Source organism: Bemisia tabaci, chromosome 2 (genome assembly GCF_918797505.1).
Source record: "Bemisia tabaci chromosome 2, PGI_BMITA_v3".
Classification (NCBI taxonomy): domain Eukaryota; kingdom Metazoa; phylum Arthropoda; class Insecta; order Hemiptera; family Aleyrodidae; genus Bemisia; species Bemisia tabaci.
Genome location: NC_092794.1, coordinates 18256904 through 18280668, shown reverse-complemented (window position 1 = coordinate 18280668; position 23765 = coordinate 18256904). Strand labels below are relative to the sequence as shown.

The window sequence follows — 23765 nt, the reverse complement described above, 5'->3', positions numbered from 1 at the left end:
GTTACGACGGCGCAGAGACACAACTATTCGTACTTGATGGATGTTTGTGCTGCATCGGAAAAATTGAAGGCGCGATGACGCGAAGCGTGAGCGGTAAGCTCTCAGTGCTCTGCTGTATGCTGTTAATGAAGTCAATTCCGTTCGTATTAGAGAAGCGCTCAACTGTTTTCTATGTAGGCGCGCTTTTAAGTTCCCCGAAGAAAATGAACAGCGCGTCGAGTGAAAAAACTAGCCTCACCAAATTTTAAACTATCAATTTTGAGAAAACTACATTCTACTTAAAAAAAGAAATTATAGAAAAACTATATTACCATCCTCTGCACTTACATATCAGGAGCATTAAATAAAGGTAAACCCGATAAATCTATTCAAAATATGTGAGGCCCTTATCCGTCATCTTGTTGTTGAGCCGGTGCACCATTTGAACCAGTGGCGTGGCGTGAATTGCGATAAATCTATTTTTATGCCATTTAAACCTATGGTAAAGAATCGATTATTAAGGTGTTCGCAGCGAGCACCCTGTTTATCGATCCTTTTCCATGGGTTTAAATGGCATAACAATCGATAAGTCGCAATTCACGCCACGCCACTGAATGCATTGCTTAGGATACTAGATTTCTAAAGGCAGGTCGAAATCAAAAAGTGCTCCCTATTGGCTGAGCGCATAAATTGCAAATGCATAGAAGACTGCCATTGGTAAGACCCTGAATTGGCTACGAAGCAGGTCAATTCTCGAATCCTTGAAATAGGGATGTATCGATCAGTGTCATTCGAATAACGTTCCAGAAATCGTCCCGCTGGGCAGCATAGAGAACCTAGATCATAATATTCGAACCGGCAACGAGATCGCGTAACCGGTGCAAAGCTTCAGGCTATGGGCTGCAGCCGCCCTCCCCTCTCGTGGCTAGTTCAAGGTTTATACGCGGGTTCTGGTGCGATTCAACGTGCTGCATCAGCCTTCATTGACCTTCAGACGCAACCTGCGTTACTTGGAGACACGTAACTCATACGCGAGGTAACGTTTCGCTCGGGGGTGATTTTGATTACCGTATTTGGATGTAAGTTATCATAATACACAGACTGACAAAATTCGAGCAAATATTCGATTAATGGTTCAACTTTCAAACAGGTATGATTTCAACCGATATCAATGACGTAGGGGGAGGGGGGATTTCAACCTATTTTCCCATGATTGGAAAATTCTCCCAAAAATATCATTTTGCGAGATGTTCAGGTATGTTTTACCTCAGGTAGGTGCATTTTGTCATCTGTTTTACCCTACCAAGTGAATTGCAGACAATTTCGCTAACAATACAAAATAAGGAGAAAACAGAATCCCAGAGATGAAAAATTGATTTAATTGAAAAAAAAAAAAAACCGTACACACTTTCCAGCTAACATTTCCCGGACAAACATCCTCCTTGAGCAACCGGAAATCTCTTCACAGTGACAAGAAGTCTCTTAAAATAAAATAAAAAATACCGTTTGAAACAAGGCAATTTCTTGTCGACTTGATGAGAGTACTCGTCCGATAATTATGAGTTGGGATATGTATTGATGGAAGGAAAACTTATGAAGTCTTATACTTATTCGTAATAACGCAGTTTTTGGTTTGTTGGTCTCCTCTGTGGCACGATGTTGCAAATTTGCATACGTGTTTTTTAAGTTTTTAAAATATGATCAAAATTTCAAAATGTTGAGCAAAAAATATGAGATAAAATGTTTTTACGAAATCTGCAACATAGATTTGTGAACCCAAAATCCAAGATCCAAAATGAATTCATATTATTGAGGATACATATCTCCTGATAGGAATTTGCAGTGTCGGTCGGTGACCGTCAGTTCCTGGCTTAAAATAAAACAAGGTCTCATATTTTAAAAAGATTGAGCCTCCAATATTCCCGACTCTCGATTGTCGCACCAGCCCCCCCCCCCCCCCATAGAAGAGAGAAAATTCCCCTCGATGGGGCACGGAGAGATTATGCATCCCGTGGGCCTGAACAATGTCCCAGGAATGTCCCCTCCCCTGAGAGGGAGTCATCTTACCCAACTGGGAATATCTATGCATTGTTCGCTGCGTGACTCCAAACAAAGCCTCCGTCGCTTCTTGTTCCCGTGGCGATGGGAAACATATCCTTGCAATCTAATGTCCTAATTTTCCACCAGAGTGCGTTGCTCCCCTGGGACACGAGCAACGTCAGGGCAGTGAAACAGAGAAATATGCATGGGCGTTGCGTATAGTATTACGATGAGAGATTCTTCCATATTTTAAGCGACTGTTGTGCTTAATGGTCTAAAATTCTAACCTGAACTGGATAACGAAGTAGAGATATTGGATCAAGCTCAGTTTCAATACAGATTTACAGGCTATATTCTCTCTCATGTTATCATTGAGTAACCAGGTAGAATTATTAAATTGGTCAGGTTTGTCCGTGTGGAATAAAGTAGAAACGATTTTTTACATAAAAGTGAGGGTCCTGCTAACATTTCAAAATAATTGTTCCGGGCAATAAATTTACGTATGTGCGGATGGATGAATTCTACTGGATTTGATTCATCATAGGGAATAAGTTCTTCATTTTTTTCGGAAAAATAGCTCAGTTTTCCATTTACACATATGTATACTGTGACTTTCCACGGTGATTTTGATACGTTGCAACGAAACTGCGCTTAAATGCAAAACGTCGATTTAAAAATGCCCGTAAAAGAATGTTTTTCCTTCTTGCTTTTTTTCCTTTTTCTCTTGGAAAATTGGATTTCAGCAAAATATTAAAATCCGTTTTACCAGACGGCCAGCCTCCTATGATGTGCTGGATTTACCGATGATTGTGCGATCTGGAGATCTCCAGCTCACGCCCAGGCTATAGGCGCCCTGGGTTTGATGGTCGCACAAAACGATTGCCTTAGGCTAGTTTAGTGGGAACTGAGCACGGAAATAAAAGTTAGGGGGTTGTTAGATAATATGGGCATTTTCAATTGATTATGGTAGTACCTAAATAAATTAGGTTACTAACCCAAATGTCCCCACACTTCCTCAACTTGAATCACAATTAATTGAAAATTCCCATTTCATCCAACAAATTGGGGTAGTAGGTACCACAATTCGTCACTTGGCTGGCAAAAGGGCATAACTAGACATTGAGATGAGCCCGTAAAAATATTGAATTGTATGGAGGAGAGGGTCCATTGCCAAATGTAGTTACGCCATTTTGTCAGGTAGGCGACAAATTTTAGGGAATGATCCCTGAAGTGGATAGAGTTTTAAATGTAAGCACAGAATTAACTGGTTGACATCACGCCTGCAGTAATAGAAAAAAAAATAAATAGGGGGCAAAAAGAAATTCGATAGGTTTCCAAAAGCCTTCAAATTGATCTGCTACACAAAACATATATCATGCAAAAAATCATATGATGTGTCGTTTTGTTTTACACTCACTTGCGCCATCGTACCTATAACAATTGTTTTGCGTGTTACAGATGGAGATGAGCAGAAAGTCCAGCAAGTCCGTTGAGGAGGGATCAAGTAATGGTGGCAGCTGGCGGAATGGGTCCATTCAACTCGAGGAAGATAAGGTAAGAGAAGATAACAGATTTGAAACTAAAAAACCAGGTTTAAATTTATTTTTTTAAAAAAAAATCTACTTTTGTCAGACTGATGTGTCGTTTCATTCTACACGTAGGCCACTGAAAAAAAGAAGAATCTTAAATTTGCCGCCGAGGAGTATTTCTTCTTAAATCAATAATTCTTCTGGTTAATATAAGCTAGATTTTTGCTTAACCCGAACATTATTTTCTTGTATCAGGAAAAAGTCAGCTTGTAGCAAGATAAAAAAAAAATTCATGGCGGCAAATTCAAGAATCATCATACTTGATCCAAGCTACTTTTTTTTTTTTTTTTTTTTCAGTGAGGTAGTCTGTATTTAAGGATGGAAAAATACCTCTACACAAGCTTACGCACAGGTTCTATCTCAAAATTTGACCCAAACCCTGATCTCCGCTCTTCGCGTAAGCGTTTAACCCAGACTGGCTGTAACCACGGATTAAGCTTTTGAAAAAAAATTAACAATCGTAATTTTGATCGGAGAAAAATAATACTCAGGACCGATGATCGAGTAATTAGAGGGGCCGAAATATCAGTCATTTTCATGTATAACGCACTGGAATATGACAAACTCAGGTCGTGGGACCCCGTGAGTATGTCGGATGAGGACACTTTTCGAAGTCGCAGGAGAGAAGCGGGAGGAGGAGAGTAAGAAGAAGAAGGTGAAGGAGAAGAAGAAAAATATGCCAACAAGGTTTTTCTTATATTATAATTTTTTAATTTGTCTCGGCTATCAGATTTTTCATCTCGCGGACCTCTTAGCAATTCGTCACGGATCTCCAACGGTCCGCAGACTACAATTTGGTAACCGCTGACCGGTCAGAAGCGCCTTCATTTTCTGATGATACCCCGCACGACGTGTGTGTTTGTTAAGTCGTATCTCACCATAAAGTGTAACGCATGCTTTGCTCCTCGTTTCAGTGCTGAGTGAAAACGTCGTATGTATACTCAAGCGTTGCCAAATTTCTGTTGTCAAAATATTTACTTCAGAGAGAAGTCAGGAGTATTTTTCATTGGATTTCCTAATACTCGGCATTATAATGCAGTTAAGATTCCGTGAAAAAATCAAAGAAAAATGACATGACTTCTTGAGAATATTGGATTTCTATTATCACGGATTAATAATGTTCTCACGTCGTTTTTCTCCGGCATGCGTGGAAGCGCTCTAATTCAAATTTTGGCATTAGAAGTTGCTTAGTAGAGAAGTTGCGAGTTTGAAACAACTATTTCACTTGAACGCGTAAACATTTTGAATTATAGTTGATTTTTTTAAAGTTTAATGCCAATAATTGCAACGTATTAGTTGATGTGTGCTTCATGATATCATATCCCTCTTTGGTATAGCGTTACGAATTCGTAACAACGTATTTTTGGGGTTTTTAAAAATTAAATATTTCCTCTGTGGCTTGATATTGCCGATTTTCATTAGTTTTTTCTTTTTTCGAATAACCAATTGCCTAAAATTTAAAATTTTGAAAACTAATTTTGTAATCTATGTGTTTCATGCAAGCTACAAAAAAGATTGGTGTCCCCCAGAATCAGAGATCTAATATTGAATCAGTGCGAACGGAAACACACCAATTCGGAAAAATGAAAATAATCAAGACACACACAAAACTGCACAGTAGGTGAAGAAGTTAGTTGAAGAAAAATATTTTTGCTGCCAAAAGACAAGTATACTTATGGACTCTTCAAAGGTCAAAGTTGGAACAGATGTGCTAACTTCAATGACCTTTATGTAAATTATCTGTCTATAATGGAAATTGAGCATTTTTGAGTTTCCGGGTTGGTGTGTTTTCGTTCTCACTGATCCAATTAATTCATGCCAAATAGGGATACACTGGAAAAAAAACACATTGGATCTAGAGTCCAGACTCTTAAAAACATCGACAAGAAAAAATAATCTTGATTCAATCGGATTTTTGCTTAAATCAAGAACCAAGCATATTAATTTGAGCGGGGTTCCTTTTGATTTAAGCAAAAGTCTGATTGAATCAAGAGTATTTTTTCTTGTCCATGTTTTCAAGAGTCTGGACCCTAGATCCAATGTGTTTTTTTTCCAGTGATTTAAAGCCATTAAATTGATTTCAAGTGATTGAAACGATTCCATTAATTTGGAGAAGAAATTAAAAATATCATCAGCTAGGCAGCGTTGGAAATAAGAAAATCGCCCCGTCCAGTGGAACGTGCATTTCCCATCGGAAATCTGCCCTCATTTCTCCCGCCGCCGTGCTGCGCCACTTCCTCGTGGCGGCTTCTACTCATCCTCAAAATATTTAATTTTCCTCTTGCAAATAGGGTCTGTTCTGCGTGCCGTTTAATAGGCCGATATAATGCCTCGCTGTGACGGCTGGGTGGACGCTTTGAATATATTCGCGGACCGAATTCGACCCACCGTCATACAACGTGGAGCAGAACTAAAAAAAAATCAGCTTGAATTGACTGACCGTGACAGAGCAACCGACGCACTGTGGAGCTCCCATCGAGTTTCTCTGGACATGATTTTCTCAAAAAAAGTCAAGAACTATTTGAATGGAACATTTACTTCAAAAGATTTTCCTACACTCGGAAGAAAAAAAACACATTGGATCTAGAGTCCAGACTCTTGAAAACGTTGACAAGAAAAAATACTCTTGATTCAATCAGATTTTTGCTTAAATCAAAAGGAAATCCGCTCAAATTAACAGACTTTGTTCTTGATTTAAACTAAAATCCGATTGAATCAAGAGTATTTTTTCTTGTCTACGTTTTTAAGAGTCTGGACTCTAGACACAATGTGTTTTTTTTTTCCAGTGTACGTACTTTCTTGAAAAATATCATTGATGCGTTCTGCTTCACTCCTCCGTTTATAATATTTTCCTTTCGTCCTTTGTAAAGCCGATTTCAACTTTGGCTTCACTATTTTTTCGCATTGCGTATCAAAAAATAATAAAATATGGACATTGAATCGATTGAATCACAAGAGAATTATACTCCTGAACAAATGAATACATTTCTAGAGGTAAATTTAATGAAAATTCCGCTGATCACAATCGACAAGTTTGAAATTTTGTTCTATCACGTGAAAGGAGGGGTATCGATAAGGGCCTTTTTTGGCCCCCTCCTAGAATCTGGAAATTTATGCGGGTTTTCCAAGTTGACTCAATGTAGTTTACGGAAATAATCATGATTTAGCCCATACGAGGCCACTGGATACGTGTTAAACGGTTGCCTAAACATAGGTCTGCAGGCGTATTTTAGCGAAAATTAGTGTTTTTCTATCACTCCGAGGCTTTTTTGATCACCAGGCAAAACTGAAACATTCAATTGGTTTAGATTTTATGCAGGATGTCACGTGATTTCCTTACCTCTTAAAGTTTGCCCACAGTGCGATGGAACGGCAATTCGTGAGCTCAAATGACCGAGATAAATTCACACCTAGTCGCCTTCTCTTGTATTCGATCTGCATCCGACTTGCGGTCAATACACTGTGGACTAGACTCCTTAATAATGGACGCAAAGTAATTCCGGATTTGGATAATTTTACCGATCAATTCTTTGTCAAAATTTATATTTTGACACTCGTTAAGTGACGTCGCCTCGTTGATATTTGTTGAATACTAATGTTGATGTCCCGATGATTTATCCTCTTTTTTTCTTTACCTTTTTTTTTTTTTTTTTTTTTTTTTTTTTTTTTTTTTTTTTTTTTGGAAAAAAAATACGCAAAACTCCTTTCAACGGCTCTGATGGACAGATGTGCAGAGCATCCTGCAGACAAGAAGCAACTTAACCATTGTCAATTTCCGGACAAAATATCACAAGCGCCTTGCGACGTCTCAAAATTTTCGCCGCCCTTTTTCTTATTAGCAGAGAAATTGTTGGTTGAATCTGTTTGAAAAGTTCAATGAATTTTATGGGCAGCATAATGAAAATTCAATTATAAAATTTCTGCACAACCTTCAAGGGATGATCTCGATTTTTTCTCCTTTGAAAAAATTTTCAGACAGAGATTTTCAGACATCGCAAACGAGATGTTTGATTGCCTACCTACACCGTCGATATTAGGTTAACTCTTAAAAAAAAGCTGCGAGTAGTGTGCAAAAATAAAGTGAATTTTGATCAGATGAATCTTGTAATTTTATTACATAATACTAATGATTGTTATTCTTGACTTACGACTCAACACCCATATTTTAATATATTGGAGCTGGGGACTTGGAGTTTTGGAGATCTCAGTATTATTTGCTGTTAAAAAATTGTTTTTAATAAGACTTGTCGACTGATATTTTCTCACTTTGTTATTTTTTTCAACTTGTTATTTCTAGGATCAACCTCGACCGCCAACTTACAATCCGGAGGACTACGCTGCAGGGTTGAAAAAATTCAGCCGCCGAGTGGGCGAAAACAAGGATGAAAGCGGATCCAAGCAAAACGAAGCCCCCGAGGCCGAGATGTCACTGCGACAATTCACCGGGGTCACCGAACTCCTCACCAAACTTAAAACTGATCTCCGTGTTGCTTACCCGAGGTAAACACCACATATAACTTACAATGGGTCAGTTACGCTTGCGTTGGTCATAGAATTGTGTTTTGATTCTTGATTCTAGTAGATTAGCTAAGAATATTAAGATCTGTCCAAACCGCAACTTTCTACGTTCAGTTAACATCATCTACCGCGGCAGTAACACCCTTTGGTTTCTTTCATCTTGCTTACATCAGTCAAGGAGATGTGGGGCCGATAAGTGGAAAATATCATAAGAATCGTGCACTTCTGGAAGAAAGCATGAAAATTTCAGGGATTCATCTCTACCCTATAGACATTCGATTCAGACATAGACCCCAAAAATCTGAGCCCCCTGGGGGGGCAGGGGGGCCCCCAAATTTTGAATTTTGAATAACTACTGAACGGCTAATGTTAGCGTAATTTTTTTTAAGCAGGACGATAGGAAATTTTATCAGGAACAAAAATGGTTCTTATGAATTTTTCTGTGGGATCGATATTTAAGGCGTGAAACAGGAAAAACCATCGGGGGACGGGGAGCCGGCCGTTTTGAGGCAGATCCGCGCGCTGCGCTGTTTGCCCGGGACGCGCGCGGCGGCACAGTACGGTGTTACCGACGAAACAGCCGCTTGTCTTGGTTTAATCTCAACGATGCGCAGTTTTAAAAATAATAATGAATTTACCGTACTGCCTAAATACTTTTCCTCAGTAATTTAAGCTTTACTTTTTATTAGTAATACATAAAAACAAGCAAAAGCGAAATACTCCAATGTGAGAGCGCCGAGTCAATAGGAGGGATCGGTCATCGCGCATCACGCGTCTTGTTTTCTCTGAATGCAGAGCTTTTCCGACCTCATTACAGAGTAAATTACCCTTTCCTCATGTAAGTTTTGTACAGACAGGATTACATTTTTTTAAGATATTAGAGCGAAATAACAAGTTTTAATACGATTTTGACCCACTTTTTCATGACTATTGGAAATGGCGGATCCTTCGTAACTTATTTTTAGCTTATTTTTCATGTTACTTTCGGCGAATGAGACAATGAGCTGCTTACATAACCATGAATTTTGCAAAACTTGGTAGAGACATTAATTGAGGAGTGAGGAGGGAGGGTAGGGGGGCTTCACATTCCCTTCGCCACCAAGGTTACCAGATTTCCTTCATGTACATTGGTTCCTCGCAATTGCATAGGTACTGATTCATACGGAACATTCCGACAATGTTCTTTTCTCCTCTTTTTCCCTCCAGCCAGTCAATAGAAGTTTTCATTTTCATGAACTCCCCATTTTTTCAGTTATTCAACAAATATGCATATTTAAAAAAAAATAGAACAATACATTAAATAAATGATAAAAAAGAAGATATCTGAATACTATCGCCTCTTTTTATCGAGTCATCCTTGAAGATATTATTGCTACTTACCACGACACAGAAAATGGAATGAGCAGTAAAAAAAATCTATGTATATTATCTTACATTTTGTTGTATGGAATTTAGAGTGGAGTTGGTAAAATTTGTATTGAAAAAAATATTAATATAGGAGGAAATTTATTTTTCATGCAGGTTCTGATTCTTTAAAGAACCTCTGAGAAGGACCAGGCCTCAGGAAGAAATTTATTGCATTTCTTCTTTTTCAACCCGCAAATCTCGTACCGATTTTTGATTTGTATGGAGCTCATGGAAGAGTTCTAGGTAAGTACGTCGGAGACAATTTTCAAGAAACGGGACTTGCAAAATATGCAATGCACAAAACGTACACCTTAAACTTTATCGTACATTATAACACTGATCGAATTGGCTTTAGAGATTATCAAAAGGTTAATTTATCGTCAAAATATCAAAAAATCAGTCAAAATCAGTAATCAGTAATCAGTTGCAAAATTACCGAGATTGCGGAATATCGTACCTATGATGCGCTGAAATAAGAGCAGGATTGGTTCCCAGTACTTAGGCGCGACTTCCTATCACTCAAATGGACCCTTTTGACGGATTAGCGGATACGGCGGCTAGTTATTACTTAATAATATTCTTTGTACTGTACAAGAAGCAGTCCAACAAAGGTTTTTTGGGGGTCATTTATCCCTATCAAGCTTTCTCAAGATTCTTTTGCCGTTTTTTTGGAGCAAGTTTTGAAGGTGGTTTTGGTCCTCTTAAAAAAATGCCTATACGTAGCAATGATGTACCAAAATGTTCCTGAAAGAGAGGAGAATAAGCATGTTTTTATGTATGCTCATTGTTTACAAAATTAGGCTCCCTGTCTTAAGTAAGCATATTTAGATACCATCCTGATGTCGCAGCACCGAGAGAAAGAGAAAGAAAAACACTTTAAAATCATTTTTCAGGTCATCGTGGTACACAAATAAGATTTGTGACTTTTAGCCCCCCCCCCCCCTTCCCGAGACAACTGTGCCTCAGATTTTATTCCGTTCAACTGATGTCTGATGCAGTTATCTCGGATGCTGTAATAAAACTTGACAAACCCATACAACAAAACAATTCGGAACTCCAGCACTTAACCCCTTCTCTTTCTGTTGCCGTGCGCTCGCTTGTATACATATATTACCTGCATAAGTTAAGCCCTATTTTAAGGCTTTATAGGTAGTACGATATATTCACAATACTTTTAAAACTGCGCATCGTTGAGATTAAACCAAGACAAGCGGCTGTTTCGTCGGTAACACCGTACTGTGCCGCCGCGCGCGTCCCGGGCAAACAGCGCAGCGCGCGGATCTGCCTCAAAACGGCCGGCTCCCCGTCCCCCGATGGTTTTTCCTGTTTCACGCCTTAAATATCGATCCCACAGAAAAATGCATAAGAACCATTTTTGTTCCTGATAAAATTTCCTATCGTCCTGCTTAAAAAAAATTACGATAACATTAGCCGTTCAGTAGTTATTCAAAATTCAAAATTTGGGGGCCCCCCTGCCCCCCCAGGGGGCTCAGATTTTTGGGGTCTATGTCTGAATCGAATGTCTATAGGGTAGAGATGAATCCCTGAAATTTTCATGCTTTCTTCCAGAAGTGCACGATTGTTATGCTTATACACATTTGCACTGGTTACTTAACGTAAAACTCGGATTGAAAGTAAGGTGGAAGGAACAAAGAGTGCCACTACCGTGGTGGATGACGTCATAAATCGACTTTTTCTTCTGGACAGATTAAAAGAATGTGCCATCAGATATTCTTAGTGATGTACGTAAGAGTAAATTATCCACCGACAAAAACGAATTTAACCAATTGTGCCTGTCTACATCAAGAGTTGCCTATTTGCCGCTCATATCATTTACACTTTTCTTTTCCTTTTTGAAAACCATGCAATAAAGTGAAATTTTATGCGTATATTCTCAACAGTCTTGAGAAAAATCACCAAAAATTGCGAGGCAACGTGCAATTTAGTTTTCTGTTTCTAAAAAATTAAGAAAATATCCGCAACGTGAATTGTAGTCAGACTGAGTTTGAACAAAGCCTACCACTTGATATCCAAATTTTTTACGATTTTTTTTCGCTTTACCTTAGTGTTTAGTCTCGACTTTTTTTATTTTTTATTTTTAATTTTTAATTATTTTTTTTTTTCAATCAGTTTTGTGCAGGAATTCATCGGTGACCCACTGGACGGAGTGACGCTGCTGCTAGACATGCTTAAAACAATTCAACAGAGCCAATCGCAGAACCAAGGCCGGGGGGCCTCATCCGCACTGCAAAGACGAATCCTCCTGGACGAGCACGCTTGCCTCCTGTGCCTGAAATACTGCCTCAGGTGTCAGGATGCTCCTCGGAGGTTCGCGTCCTCGCCTGCGGGTCTCTTCACTATTGCCGCTTGCTTCATGAGCAATGCAAATAAATCTAGGATCCTTGCCCTTGAGGTGAGTCTCCTCCATAACTGGACCGCGTTAAGCAGGAAGGAACCAAGCCACATCAGCTACTTCATTTACTCTGGAAAAAAAGTCGCTTGGATCTAGAGTCCAGACTCTCAATAATATTGACAAGGAAAGATATTCTTGATTCAATCCGAGTTTTCCTTGAACCGAAGAGCCGAGCCTCTTGATTTAGGCGGATTTTCTTTTGATTCAAGCAGAAAGTCCGATTGAATCAAGAGTATTTTTTCTTGTCAATGTTTTTAAGAGTTAAGTCTGAACTCTGGATCCAAGCGACTTTTTGGGCAATTCAATTTTTTTTACAAGAGAACGTTTGTGTGGATATATTTGAAAATTTTAAGGAATTTGCTTCGCACTATGCAGAAAATTCACAGAAATTTGCTCAAAAATATCCGCAAAACCGGTTCCACGCAATAAATAAAATTGCTCCGCTAAATTTTGCAACAGCTAATGTGGTTTGGTTTCTTTCTGCTAAAAGCGGTCCACCTGTCATTTTAGGACCTCGGATAGAAACTCAAAATGAGGGAAAATATCTCATGTCATAAAAGCTGATGAAATCATACTTAAAATATGTTAAAGCGATTGAAAGTTCATGGTGAAGGAATTTTAGTGAAAAAACTAAAAACTGAGCAAGTGACACTAAAGCCGAGAGTCGTGTTTCACAAACATGAATTTTGTGCAAACAACAGCTGAAAATATCGACGAGAGGTTAATACTCCTCTCACATTGTTGTTTATGTCCGATCAGTACGCCTTCAATACCTCGATAGGCAATATGGGCTGCTTAGGAGCGGTAAGAGTTGCTCGTCAGATTTTGGCTACGATCACTCGGTTTGTTCATACTGTAGCGGCTTAATACTTCACTAATATTATATTTACGGATGAATAAGTCAGAATCTGGGGTGAAAATCGCCGCAGGGGCCGCGCAGAAGAATCTTGGGAGAGAAGTTTTGCCCCCTAGCCTCCCCTGTGTTATGCATTAGGTGAATAAAGGGCGTTTAAAGCTTTGCGAAAACTTCATGCTGATCGAGTTAGAAAATGAAAAATTTAAGGTAAATCGTTTGCACTTAGGTGTCTTTCCAAAAAGTAAAGTAAGTAAGTAAGTAAGTAAGTAAGTAAGTAAGTAAGTAAGTAAAGGCCGGGCTGACCGGCGAGGCGCCCCCCCAAGGGGCCGAGGCAACTGGCTACTGCCGTCGTGCACCCCGAAGTTGGACCGTGCTCCTTAACTTTTAACTTCGTACTATTGACACATTGTGTATCCTCTATATTCCCACAAGGCTCAGCGGCCGTCTGATAGCCAACGGAAGGTCTTTATCAAAGACACCAAAAAGTAAAAGAGGAGAAATTAAAAAAAAAAAGTAGTGCAGAAATTACACCTTGCAGGCATACATAAAATAATGTGCCATGGGCTCATTGTCAGATGCGGCCAGGCTAGCTGGATACAGGGGTGCAGAGCACGGAGAAAATGAGATGGTGAAAAAATTGATCTTGACGATCGGCGACCACTTGGTTTGGATTGCGGTGAACCGTTAACGCAAACACATGATTGGAGTCCGTAATAGTCCGGCGGCGGTGTTGCCTTGCGGTCTCGAAATCAAGGTTGCCAGGCTATGAATTGAAATGGATGTATCTGGTTTAAACGGGGGAAAAGTGCTGATTTTTCAGCAAAATCTGGCATAAGTGCTCGAAATAGCTATTCAAGTAGCGAGCTATTCTGAAAACAAAACTAAAATATTTAGTCACGCGTTTTTGCAATAAAACTGTGTAAACATTTTCTTGTATATAAAATAGAAAGAGGGATCTTAAAGTGGCAGCACTCAAAATCAAGTTCCTTTAAGGGACTTAATGTAATTTCGAGAGAAAATATATATTTACAAAAATAGATTCGAGACAATTTGTAATTGCTCTGATTGTAATTAAATTGGAAAACCCCTCGTGTTTCTAATGAAATGTATGTTAACTTTTCTCTTTAACAGTTACTAACGAAAGTGTGCGAGCACCCAGAGGCCAAAGGACATGTACCGGTGTCGGAGGCGATGTCAACGATGAGACTTCGGTTTGGCGAACCGGTCCGGTTTAGGTTTCTCGTGGGTATGCTCAACGGTGCATGTTTGGATCTCATTTGCAACGATTTGAAGTTCATCAACGCCTTTGTTGAAACGTCACCAAATATTCAAACTAAGTTTTACATACAGGCCGAGTTGGACCAGGCTGGCTTCAAATTAGAAACTCTTTATAAGGTGAGCAAAATAGTTGTCTGTTACATCAGATCATTGTTATGAACTAAATGAAAGCTCTCATGGTATATGAATGCGATTTAAAAAATTAACTCAGCGCATGCTAATAATAAATTATTCGACACTTTTTATGAATTGATTGATTTGGTATTAACTGTGGAATCCTTTTATGATTATGAGAAGAGTAATATGTTTCACGTAAAAACGTTCCAGGCTATACGTCTAGGCTGAATGTGTTGATCTAGGATTTTTCTCTCTAAACGACTGTCTTTCAATGATAAATAAACAGTATGGTTTTAATTTTTTATCAGTCCCTACTTGGAAAAATAAAGAAGATGAAAAACATAATGGCTGCCTTATGTCGTCGAAAAATTGAGCCGTTTGATTGCATAAACGATGATGCAAGTCTTAGAAATCTGACCGGTAAATAGACTACCATAATCTCACACTCTCACGCCATCAGAAGAAATAATTTGTGATTGCCTTTCCAAAGGGCTCTAAAAACATGCGCGGTTTTCGTTCTGAAATCTTTGTGTATAATTAACTCTTTTTTTATTATTATTATATCCAGGGGTATACCCCTTTCTACCTTTATTCAACAAAATAATGATAATTAACTCTTATTGATGACAGTCTAATATTAGTACATGCACGAATGAGAAAAAAAAAAGATTTCTCATATCAGTTTCTTTTGCCCTCAAATTTTACTATGTTTATTTTTTGATAAACTCATCAGTTGTGCGATTGAACCATCAAACCAAATTGCTTAAACTGTTTTAAACGAAAAATAAAGCTGATCAATAGATTGTCTTATAAAATATTGTAGACATCTATTACCAAAACGAAACCAATTTTTTTCCAACTGCAGAAAAAGCGTAGATGATCTTCAGTCGTCATCAATAGCATGGCATGCTTGCAATATATCGATTGATCTGTCATTTAAACCCATGCAAAAGGATCGGTAATCAGTGTGGTCGCAATGAACACCTTAATAATCGATTCTTTACCACAGCTTCAAATGGGGAAATGTCGATAATCGATCATTCATGCCTCGCCACTTCGTCATATAGTCTACGATCATGAAAGGTGACTCCTTGTTTGCGAGTGAGTGAGCTAAGAAAATCGATCGATCCGGTATAGATTGTAAAATCCGGCTGCGACGGTGTGGAGTAGGATTTCATGCGATCTGTGCGTGTACTTACAGCGTAACTTTCATTAGAAAGTGCGTGAGTGAATTCTCTCATCATTAAAAGCGGATCGCGTAGAATAAAATCCTGAGCACCAGCTGACATTAAACACCGGACAATTTGATCGTATTAAAAACCCGCCCAGCTAATTAGCCCGAGTTATGCGGAAGATATGTCATGGACTCATACGCCGCCAATGCAAAACTATTTACGTTTAGATTTTCCCTTCGTATCAGCTGCTGCCATGCTATGTCCACTGAGCTTGACGCACGGTTTTGACATTTCTCCGCTAAGAGAGAGGTTCTTCTTGGAGCTTATGAGCTTCTCAGTATTGCAACTTAGGATAAACTGTAACAAACGTGTTATGAAATCATACTTCAAAAATGTTTGCACATCCCTCCACTTTCTTTTTTTTGCAAAGCGGGGCTAAGAGTTTGCAAATGGAGATGTTGCATGTGTGAGGAATTTGCAATTCTACTATTGATACGTATGTAAAAGTTCGCGAGAAACACGATGGTGCCACTGGTTTTCTCTGAAATCAACTCCCAAGCTCAAAAAAAGCTCTCAAGTTGATATCAAAATGGAGGGAATATCCCACGCTACCCTGAGAGTCCACGTCTACATCAAGACAAACTCTTATTGCAAAGATAGGGAACAAATACATTGACAGGGTTGCCGTGTTTTCAGTTTTTGAGTCCCCAAATAAAGTAGCAGCCCTGTCAATGTATTTGCTCCCTATCTGTGCATAGAGAGTTTACCTTGATGTAGACGCGGACTCTCAGGGTAGGGTGAGGTATCCCCTCCATTTTGGTCTCAACTTGAGAGCTTTTTTGAGCTTGGGAGTTGATTTCAGAGAAAACCAGTGGGACCATCGTGTTTCTCGCGAACTTTTACATAAGAATCAACAGTCAAATCGCAAATTCCTCACACATGCAACATCTCCATTGGAGATATGGGAATAATAATGGTTCACAATAAATGCCCGTATATGAATGACAGGTAAACATATCGATGGTAAAACTGCATGAATGCGTATCTCGGTTTGCGGCGTTGCAGATTTCCTGTCATACTTTATTTTCTACATGGAAAACTACTGAGCGTCATTTCTTGAAAATGTTAGTGATTTTTCTTCGCTTTATAAAGAATATTCTGTGAAAACTTCAAGTCATGATGTTAGTTTGGTCTCCTTTTAAAAAATAAAATGGTAGCGAAGATCTCGAAGTGTCGCAACCGATATAAGCATTTTTGCAGCACCTTCGATATGGCGTTTTGATTGTCTCAGAGTTGTGTCAAAAAAAAAAAAAAAAAAAAAAAAAAAAAAAAAAAAAAAAAAAAAAATCTGTAAAATTCATTCAAAATTCCTCAGAAGGATTATCCAAGCAGTGATTGATTTTTTAATCAAACGTTAAATTGTTATGATTTCAATGCTATACACAGTAGGATTTTGTATCCACTACTTTTATTTTTTGAAAAGAAGGAAGGAAAAAAAACCAACTCTACTTTTAACCGCGAATTCTGAGATGGTGCTCAATCCCTCATAAATCTACACATTGGGCGATTTGGTTGGAATGAAGTTCGGATGGGTGAATAGGAGCTCGATAAAATATACCGAAGATACTTCAAAATATAGCGAATAGTTAAAACGCTTAAAAACGCGTGCTCGATTCATATTACTAAATTTTTGTATTTTGCTAATATCCTCCTCTCTCAACGCTGTATACTGCTTTGCAAAGAGGATTTTTTACAGAAAGTGGGAATAACTGATTGTGACCACTTACCATCTTAATAGAAAATAAAGAGACTCTATAAAAATTTTGGCCAGAAACTTGCACAAGCCTCAAAATCTCTGCGTAAGTGAAAGGAGTTGCTGATTAAAATCAGTTTCGAGCCGCTAATTACCCACTTCATTCGCTCCCCTAATTAGGTGGCCGCATTAAAAAGTTGAGAGTTTATGAATACATAAAAAGATACGTATCGATGTCCAGAAGCTGTGTGTAATTGTTTTACCTCTAAATCAACCATGGGTATTCTTTCGAAATGCAAATGTAAGATGTAACTGGAACCTGCATCCATGGGCGCTAAAAACATTATAAAAAACCTGCTCTATTCTTCCTGATTTTGATTTGAAAGCTGTTCTCTTTTTTTTATTATTTTCTCCACAAATGAATACGTTAGGTATGAGCAAGTGATCTCTCGTCGAATGAAAGCAAGAGTTGATCACAAAATTAATAATGTTTCGTATGTTAACCCGAATAATTATTCTCTGATAAAAAATTCAACAACCGAAACTACTTTTACCTTGACAAAACACACTTTAATAATACTAAGTAGTTTCTCCTTCAAAGCGAAGTAAGAAGTCACTCAGTTTAGGGCAACTGAAATGGATTTTTGGCGGCGGTCTGCCGGCATCTCGAGACAGGACCATGTCCGTAATGAAGTTGAAAAGTAAAAAATCGTGCACGACGTCATGTCCAGGCAGTTAGTGTGGAATGGGCATGAGTAAAGAAAGTCGGAGGTAAGGTTGTACAAACAAATTTTGTATTGGGTACCGTCTGGAGAAGGCATCGGGGATGTCCCATGAAGGGATGGCGACAAAACGTCGATGAGGGATATTATTGTATTGTCAGTTGCCCCATAACTTTTGGTAAGACAGAGGCGTTTAGGTGTTACAGTGCGATATAGAGATAGTTAGTTAATTTTATTGGAAACATTCAGCATTTTAGGCTAGTGTCTTATAGCTACTAGTCCTCTTTTCAAATGAGCAAATAACACTTAGAGATACCAATGAAAAATATTTCGACGGTGTAAGTCGGCAATCACATAACTCGGTTTGCGACGTCAGAGACTTCCTGTCATACTTTATTCTTTAAACGGAAAACTACTCAACGGCAATTCTTTAAAACTGCCGTGATTTTTTTTCTCAGTGCGCAGAAAATTCTGCAAAAAATTCAAGGAAAGATGTCAATTTGTTCTCCTTTAAAAAAATAACATAGAGGCGGAGATTTTCAGACACCGCAAACGAGATATGTGATTGCGGACTTACGCCGTCGATTTAGCCTTTTAACAGAAAAATCTCTCTGAATTATACACCGAAAAAAAAAGATGCTGTAGTAACATCCCGGTTTTTAAAAAAAAATATGCGACAACTCTTGGATGTTGCTATTAACACCCTGGCAGTTAACGTAGCATGATATGATGTAAAAGTAACATTCTACGATGTTACTTTAACAGCCAGAGTGGTAATGACAACATCCAAGAGTTGTCGCACATTTTTTTAACATCCAGGATGTTACTACAGCACCTCTTTTTCTCGGTGTAGCTCCGTATTTATTTTCTTATTTAAACGTTTCTTAATTTAAACCTTTTTTTCTCTTGAAATAATCGGATGGGTGCAAGTGAATATGCGTGTTTGATTTCAGAATCTACCGTGCTCTGACGTCATCAAGGCAGAGCTTGAACGATGGGAGCGGAATTTCATCGACGTGGAATCAATTTTGATCAAGTCGGAGGAAGCAGCGAAAGAAGTGGTGGCTCTGCGCGAAAAAGTCGCTCAACTAGAGAACACGATAACGGTAATAAGCTGGTTGTTAGACGACTGGATCGCATGAATTAAAGAGTTATTCGCCAGTGTTGTCGAACATGATGGGAGCATTGAACCATATATGTTGTTTTAAAATCGGAGTAGAGTGTGGATTAGTTGAAGCTCTTATTCCTGGGGATTATTCGGCGGGTTTTAAAAAAGTCTCCATGTATAGTGATGTCACAAAGTAATACATTTTGACTGAAAACAATTTGGGTAGTATTGAAAGAGGCTTTATTAGAGAAAACTCCCTGGTCGATTTAAAGTGAGTTTATGGCATTTAAGCAAACTAATTGAACCGCTTTTTGCAAAATTAGGAATTACAATTTTAGGCTCATCTATGAAAGCACGTATCTGCATAGGGAAACTTGTGGAACACATACTGCCTCTAAAATTAGCCAGAAATTGTAGTTCCTAGTTGAAAAATTCAATCCAATTGTAATAAGCATGCCATTGATCACATTTGTGAGTAACTGGTAGATAAAAGTAGCAGGTATTGACTTGAGAGATTATGAACTTAGATGAATTTGAAATTTTATTTTATGAAATTTCCAATTCCAGGAACTTTATGAACTGCATTATGAACTTTTCATCATAAAACGGGCGATTGAATTAATATCAATCATTCAATCACTTCAGGCCGTCCTTGAATAACGAAAGACATTTTTATGATTTTTTGATCCTCCCCTTCCCCATGCCAGGGTCTCTTTTCCCCTCTTACCCTCCTTTTGAGGAGTTTGTTAGGCAGTCCTAAAGCCCCTTCCTTCAAGTGCATAATATCATTTGTAAGTTCAGCCCTGTATCACTGTAATTTGGTGATAGATATTCAGTGATATGCGATTATAAACATTACAGACACTACACTGGAAAAAAAACACATTGGATCTAGAGTCCAGACTCTTAAAAACAACGACAAGAAAAAATACTCTTGATTAAATCAGATTAAAGCTTAAATCAAGAACCAAGCCTCTTAATTTGAGCGGATTTCCTTTTGATTTAAGCTTAAATCAGATTTAATCAAGAGTCCATTTTCTTGTCAATGTTTTCAAGAGTCTGGACTGTAGATCCAATGTGTTTTTGTTTTCCAGTGTTCTTGTCATACTTTATGAAAATCTAGTCAAGGTGACTTTTTTGAAAACTTTTTCGATTTTTCTCCTGTTTTTGCAGAATATTCTGTATGAATATAGAGCTATACGTTAGGCTCGTTCTTATTCTCAAAAAATAAAGTAGAAGCCGACATTTTGAAACGCCACAATTGAGATACGGGGTTTCGCACCTGGGCCACCAAAATACGACTTGAGTGCCCGTGCTGGTAGGCAAATTTTTCCCGCTTCGGCAAACACTTTAGAGCAAAATCGATATTTTTAGCGATAGTGTACTGTTAAAAAGGGACTGACCGATGATTTGCTAATTCATCGCTATATGCCTATCGTTCAATGCTTTTTACCTCTAATAAGTCATGCAAGTATAATTCAAGTCTCGATTTCTGCCTTTACTGCTCAACTTGGCAACGGTGTGCAAACCACTCTAGTTTTGCCGGCACTGAAAATTACGTGTTCTGGTCCGGCAGTGACCCTTGAAATATCGACGCCGTTCGTCAAAAAGAAAAACAGCACTATCAACCATACAATCAGGGGCTAAACGGGTCCAATCAGACCAGTCCTCGCATGCCGGCCGGATTCAAAACGCATGAGCAGCATATTAATCAGGATAATCAATTTATACGAGTGGATGACTCCTATTCTGTGATGTAATTATTATTCATTAGCGTCACGGAAAGTAACGGAAGTGGTCCCGTAAAAGGTTGCATTGCAACCCTCATGGCTTTAACACGACTTGTCACTCACTTTTCAACAACTCCTCCAGAGGTTATCCACTCACGTTTCCCGATTGAGACAAGTGAAGTCGCCGCTTGGCTGTCATGAGAGCGTAACTACACGTCGCGATGAACCCTGTCGTCCATACGGTAAAATGGTTTTCGCGGCTCATTTCGCTGTGCATTTACGGCCTTATGTCAGCCGAGCGACGAGGTATAATCTAGATTTCACGATTACTTGTGACAGAATTTCAGAATTCTTTTAAGAATATGACAAAAGTAAGGAACAATTGGACTACATTTTGCAATTTGGAACTATAAATTCTTGCCCGGTTTCAAAACCACGTATGTGCCATTATTTTCCCTATGCAAATAAGTGTTTTTCCAGAAGAGCCAGGATTTATAGTTCCAAATTGCAAAATGTAGTTCAATTTATCCATAGATAGGTAGGATATTTTCGAGGAGTTCATTCTAATAAAAGCACAAATTATGTATAAAATGTTGATTTTTCGATAATACTTGTGGTCTGTGGTCCGCGAGTCCGCACTGGCTGCAAAAAGATTGATGAACAAACGATAAAAAATGAGCGAGAAAAAGATGGTTAACAATTATTAAAAAGCATTTTTGGGATTTCAGATGATGCAGGAGGAGAAATTAAAGCAGCTAGTCGTGGAGAAGAACTACAGGAAGAACCTGAAAGATGTTGACAAACACTCATCCAAGTTCGAAACTGACAAATCAATCTCGCACATCTCAATCGAGGACAGCAAAATAGTCAACGCACCGGCCAAGAATCGAAAACGACTCGATAACGGTGACGTCACCCCTGCCGAAGACGAAGGCATCAGCTCATCGGAACACGAGGATATTGAGGTAAATTGTGGTGGAATTTATTACTAAGGAGCATTTACGGTTTTCTTTTTCTATACGTGCGTTGAAGTCTCCTGCGCTTGGACTGTTGAATCGTTGTTGAATGGCCTTTATCAATAATTAACACTGCTAAGATAGGGATCTATCGATCAAATTTATTTAAAAATGATTCAGTTTACTCGCTAGAGAATTGTAGTCTGCAATAATTATTTCCCTTTTAGGCGCTTAGATGATACAGAGTGCTTCTTTATTAGCTCGACACTAGTAGAGTACTAATGTAGGGAGTGTAGAGACACTGGGCCATAATTACTTTTAATAAAAAGAAAATGCGATGACTCTATGTAGGAAGTGGGTTAATTGTTGCCGAATTTTTATATTAATTGCCCATTGAACACATGTCATCAACCTTGTTATTATACAGGGTGATCTAGATATCCTTCTAGGCCCTCGATTGGTTCCTCCCGGAAAGCGACGGCGTGGACGTCCTGTGATAGGTTGGCGACAAGGGGTGGAGGAGGAGATCAGAAGGTGCCAATTGCCTGATGATCTCTGGGAGGATAGGGGGCAATGGCGATTGGGCGTCGCAGAGCGCGAGGCGGCGCTATAAAAGTGGCTTTATGTATGTATCTAGATATCCCACACCGATAGCACCAGGCATCATCCCTGTAACTTTTGAACGAATTTTGGGGCCCCTCAAATTTTAAGGGGATCATCCCAAAGAAGGATAAGAGCCATACGAGTTATAAGGGCAGTGCCGGACTTTCGGATCACCCTGTAGAATTCTAGGTTAAAATGATTTATTCGAATGTGAATACAAAAATTGGACCCAAGACTAAGTAAGTACTTTTAAGTATGTAATTTGACTAAAGTTGATGGTGCGTTTCAATGACCATTAACTTTAAAGTAAAACCATTCTGCTATGATAAAAAAACGTTGTATGAGTCCTCAGGCGTTGCCAAATTTCCTTTGACAAATCACTAATTTTCAGAAAAATTGGTGAATATTTTTCTTCCACTTTCTCAGACCACTTTCTCAGGTTGTTTGTGATTTGATCCAAAGTGTTTGAAAATTTCAAGGAAAAATATTTATAACTCTCCTCAAAAGTTGACATTTTATCGTAGGAAATTTGACAACTATTGAATGTTCATACGGCGTTTTTTCTTCAACATGGCAGCATTCAACTATATTTTTGTAAAAATATTTCCAATTTTCTTTTCAAGGTGGAGGAGCGCGTGCCTGTCATCTATGAGCTGATGACACTGCAGAACGACACAATCGTAGTGAAGAACGACACCCGATCCTTAAACGATGACCCTGGCAACATCACCGTTGATGAGGTGATGAACGATTTTCAGAAGATCATCAACGACGCAGAGAAGCAGACAAACCTTCGGTACAATGGGAAGATGAGACTAGAGAACGGTGTTTACAGTCAAAGCAACAAGCTAAATAACAAGAGTCTCATCAACAACCATAGCGACAAAATTATTATCAGGAACTTCTCCGAGGATTCAAAGGTAACAAAACTCAAAATAACTGCACACATTTCATGGCAAATTTTTTTGGTTTTAGCCAAAGTGCTCAGAAATGTGCAATGATTGACTTACATGAAAACTGCTTTATTTAATTATAATTTTTGGTCGAAGCTTTTTGGCACAATTGCCATCGTCAGGACCGTCCGACTCAGAAAAATATATTTAAATACATTTTTCAATTAGTAATTTGTGTAGGTAGGGATGTAATAAATCCATTTTCTACACAACAAACTAATTTACAGGTTCGAAATTGGCAGAAAAGGGCGGTTTTTTTACTTGAAAGCACTGTTTAATTGGCTCTCTGGAAATAGTGGCGATTCTCAAAGTTGGCATTACTGTTTTCGCCCATTTAAATGAATGTATAACAATCGATTCTTGGTGAGGCAGTATGTCTCGCCTAAATTCGATATTTTTAATGGTTTAAAATTATGGTAAAACAGTGTTTCCAACTTGCACAATCACCACTGTCTGACGGGATAAAGCTCCTTACCAGGGCCGGATTAAGGGGGTGGCCACATGGGCCGCGGCCCATGGCGGCAAATTTTGCAATTTTTTAAAAATGGAGGTTTAAAAAGAAAATCGG

At 38.7% G+C, this 23765-nt stretch overlaps 1 protein-coding gene across 2 annotated transcripts in view; it reads left to right on the top strand.

Moving 5' to 3' along the window:
• mwh (multiple wing hairs) overlaps positions 1-23765 on the top strand; it is a 79295-nt gene that overhangs the window by 51672 nt on the left and 3858 nt on the right. For both annotated transcript variants that reach the window (XM_072296819.1, XM_072296818.1), the window contains 7 exons: positions 3478-3573; positions 7906-8108; positions 11664-11946; positions 13934-14197; positions 18801-18953; positions 21414-21650; positions 22868-23164. In XM_072296819.1, coding sequence (XP_072152920.1) covers positions 3478-3573; positions 7906-8108; positions 11664-11946; positions 13934-14197; positions 18801-18953; positions 21414-21650; positions 22868-23164 — 1533 coding nt within the window. The remainder of the gene's footprint in view (positions 1-3477; positions 3574-7905; positions 8109-11663; positions 11947-13933; positions 14198-18800; positions 18954-21413; positions 21651-22867; positions 23165-23765) is intronic.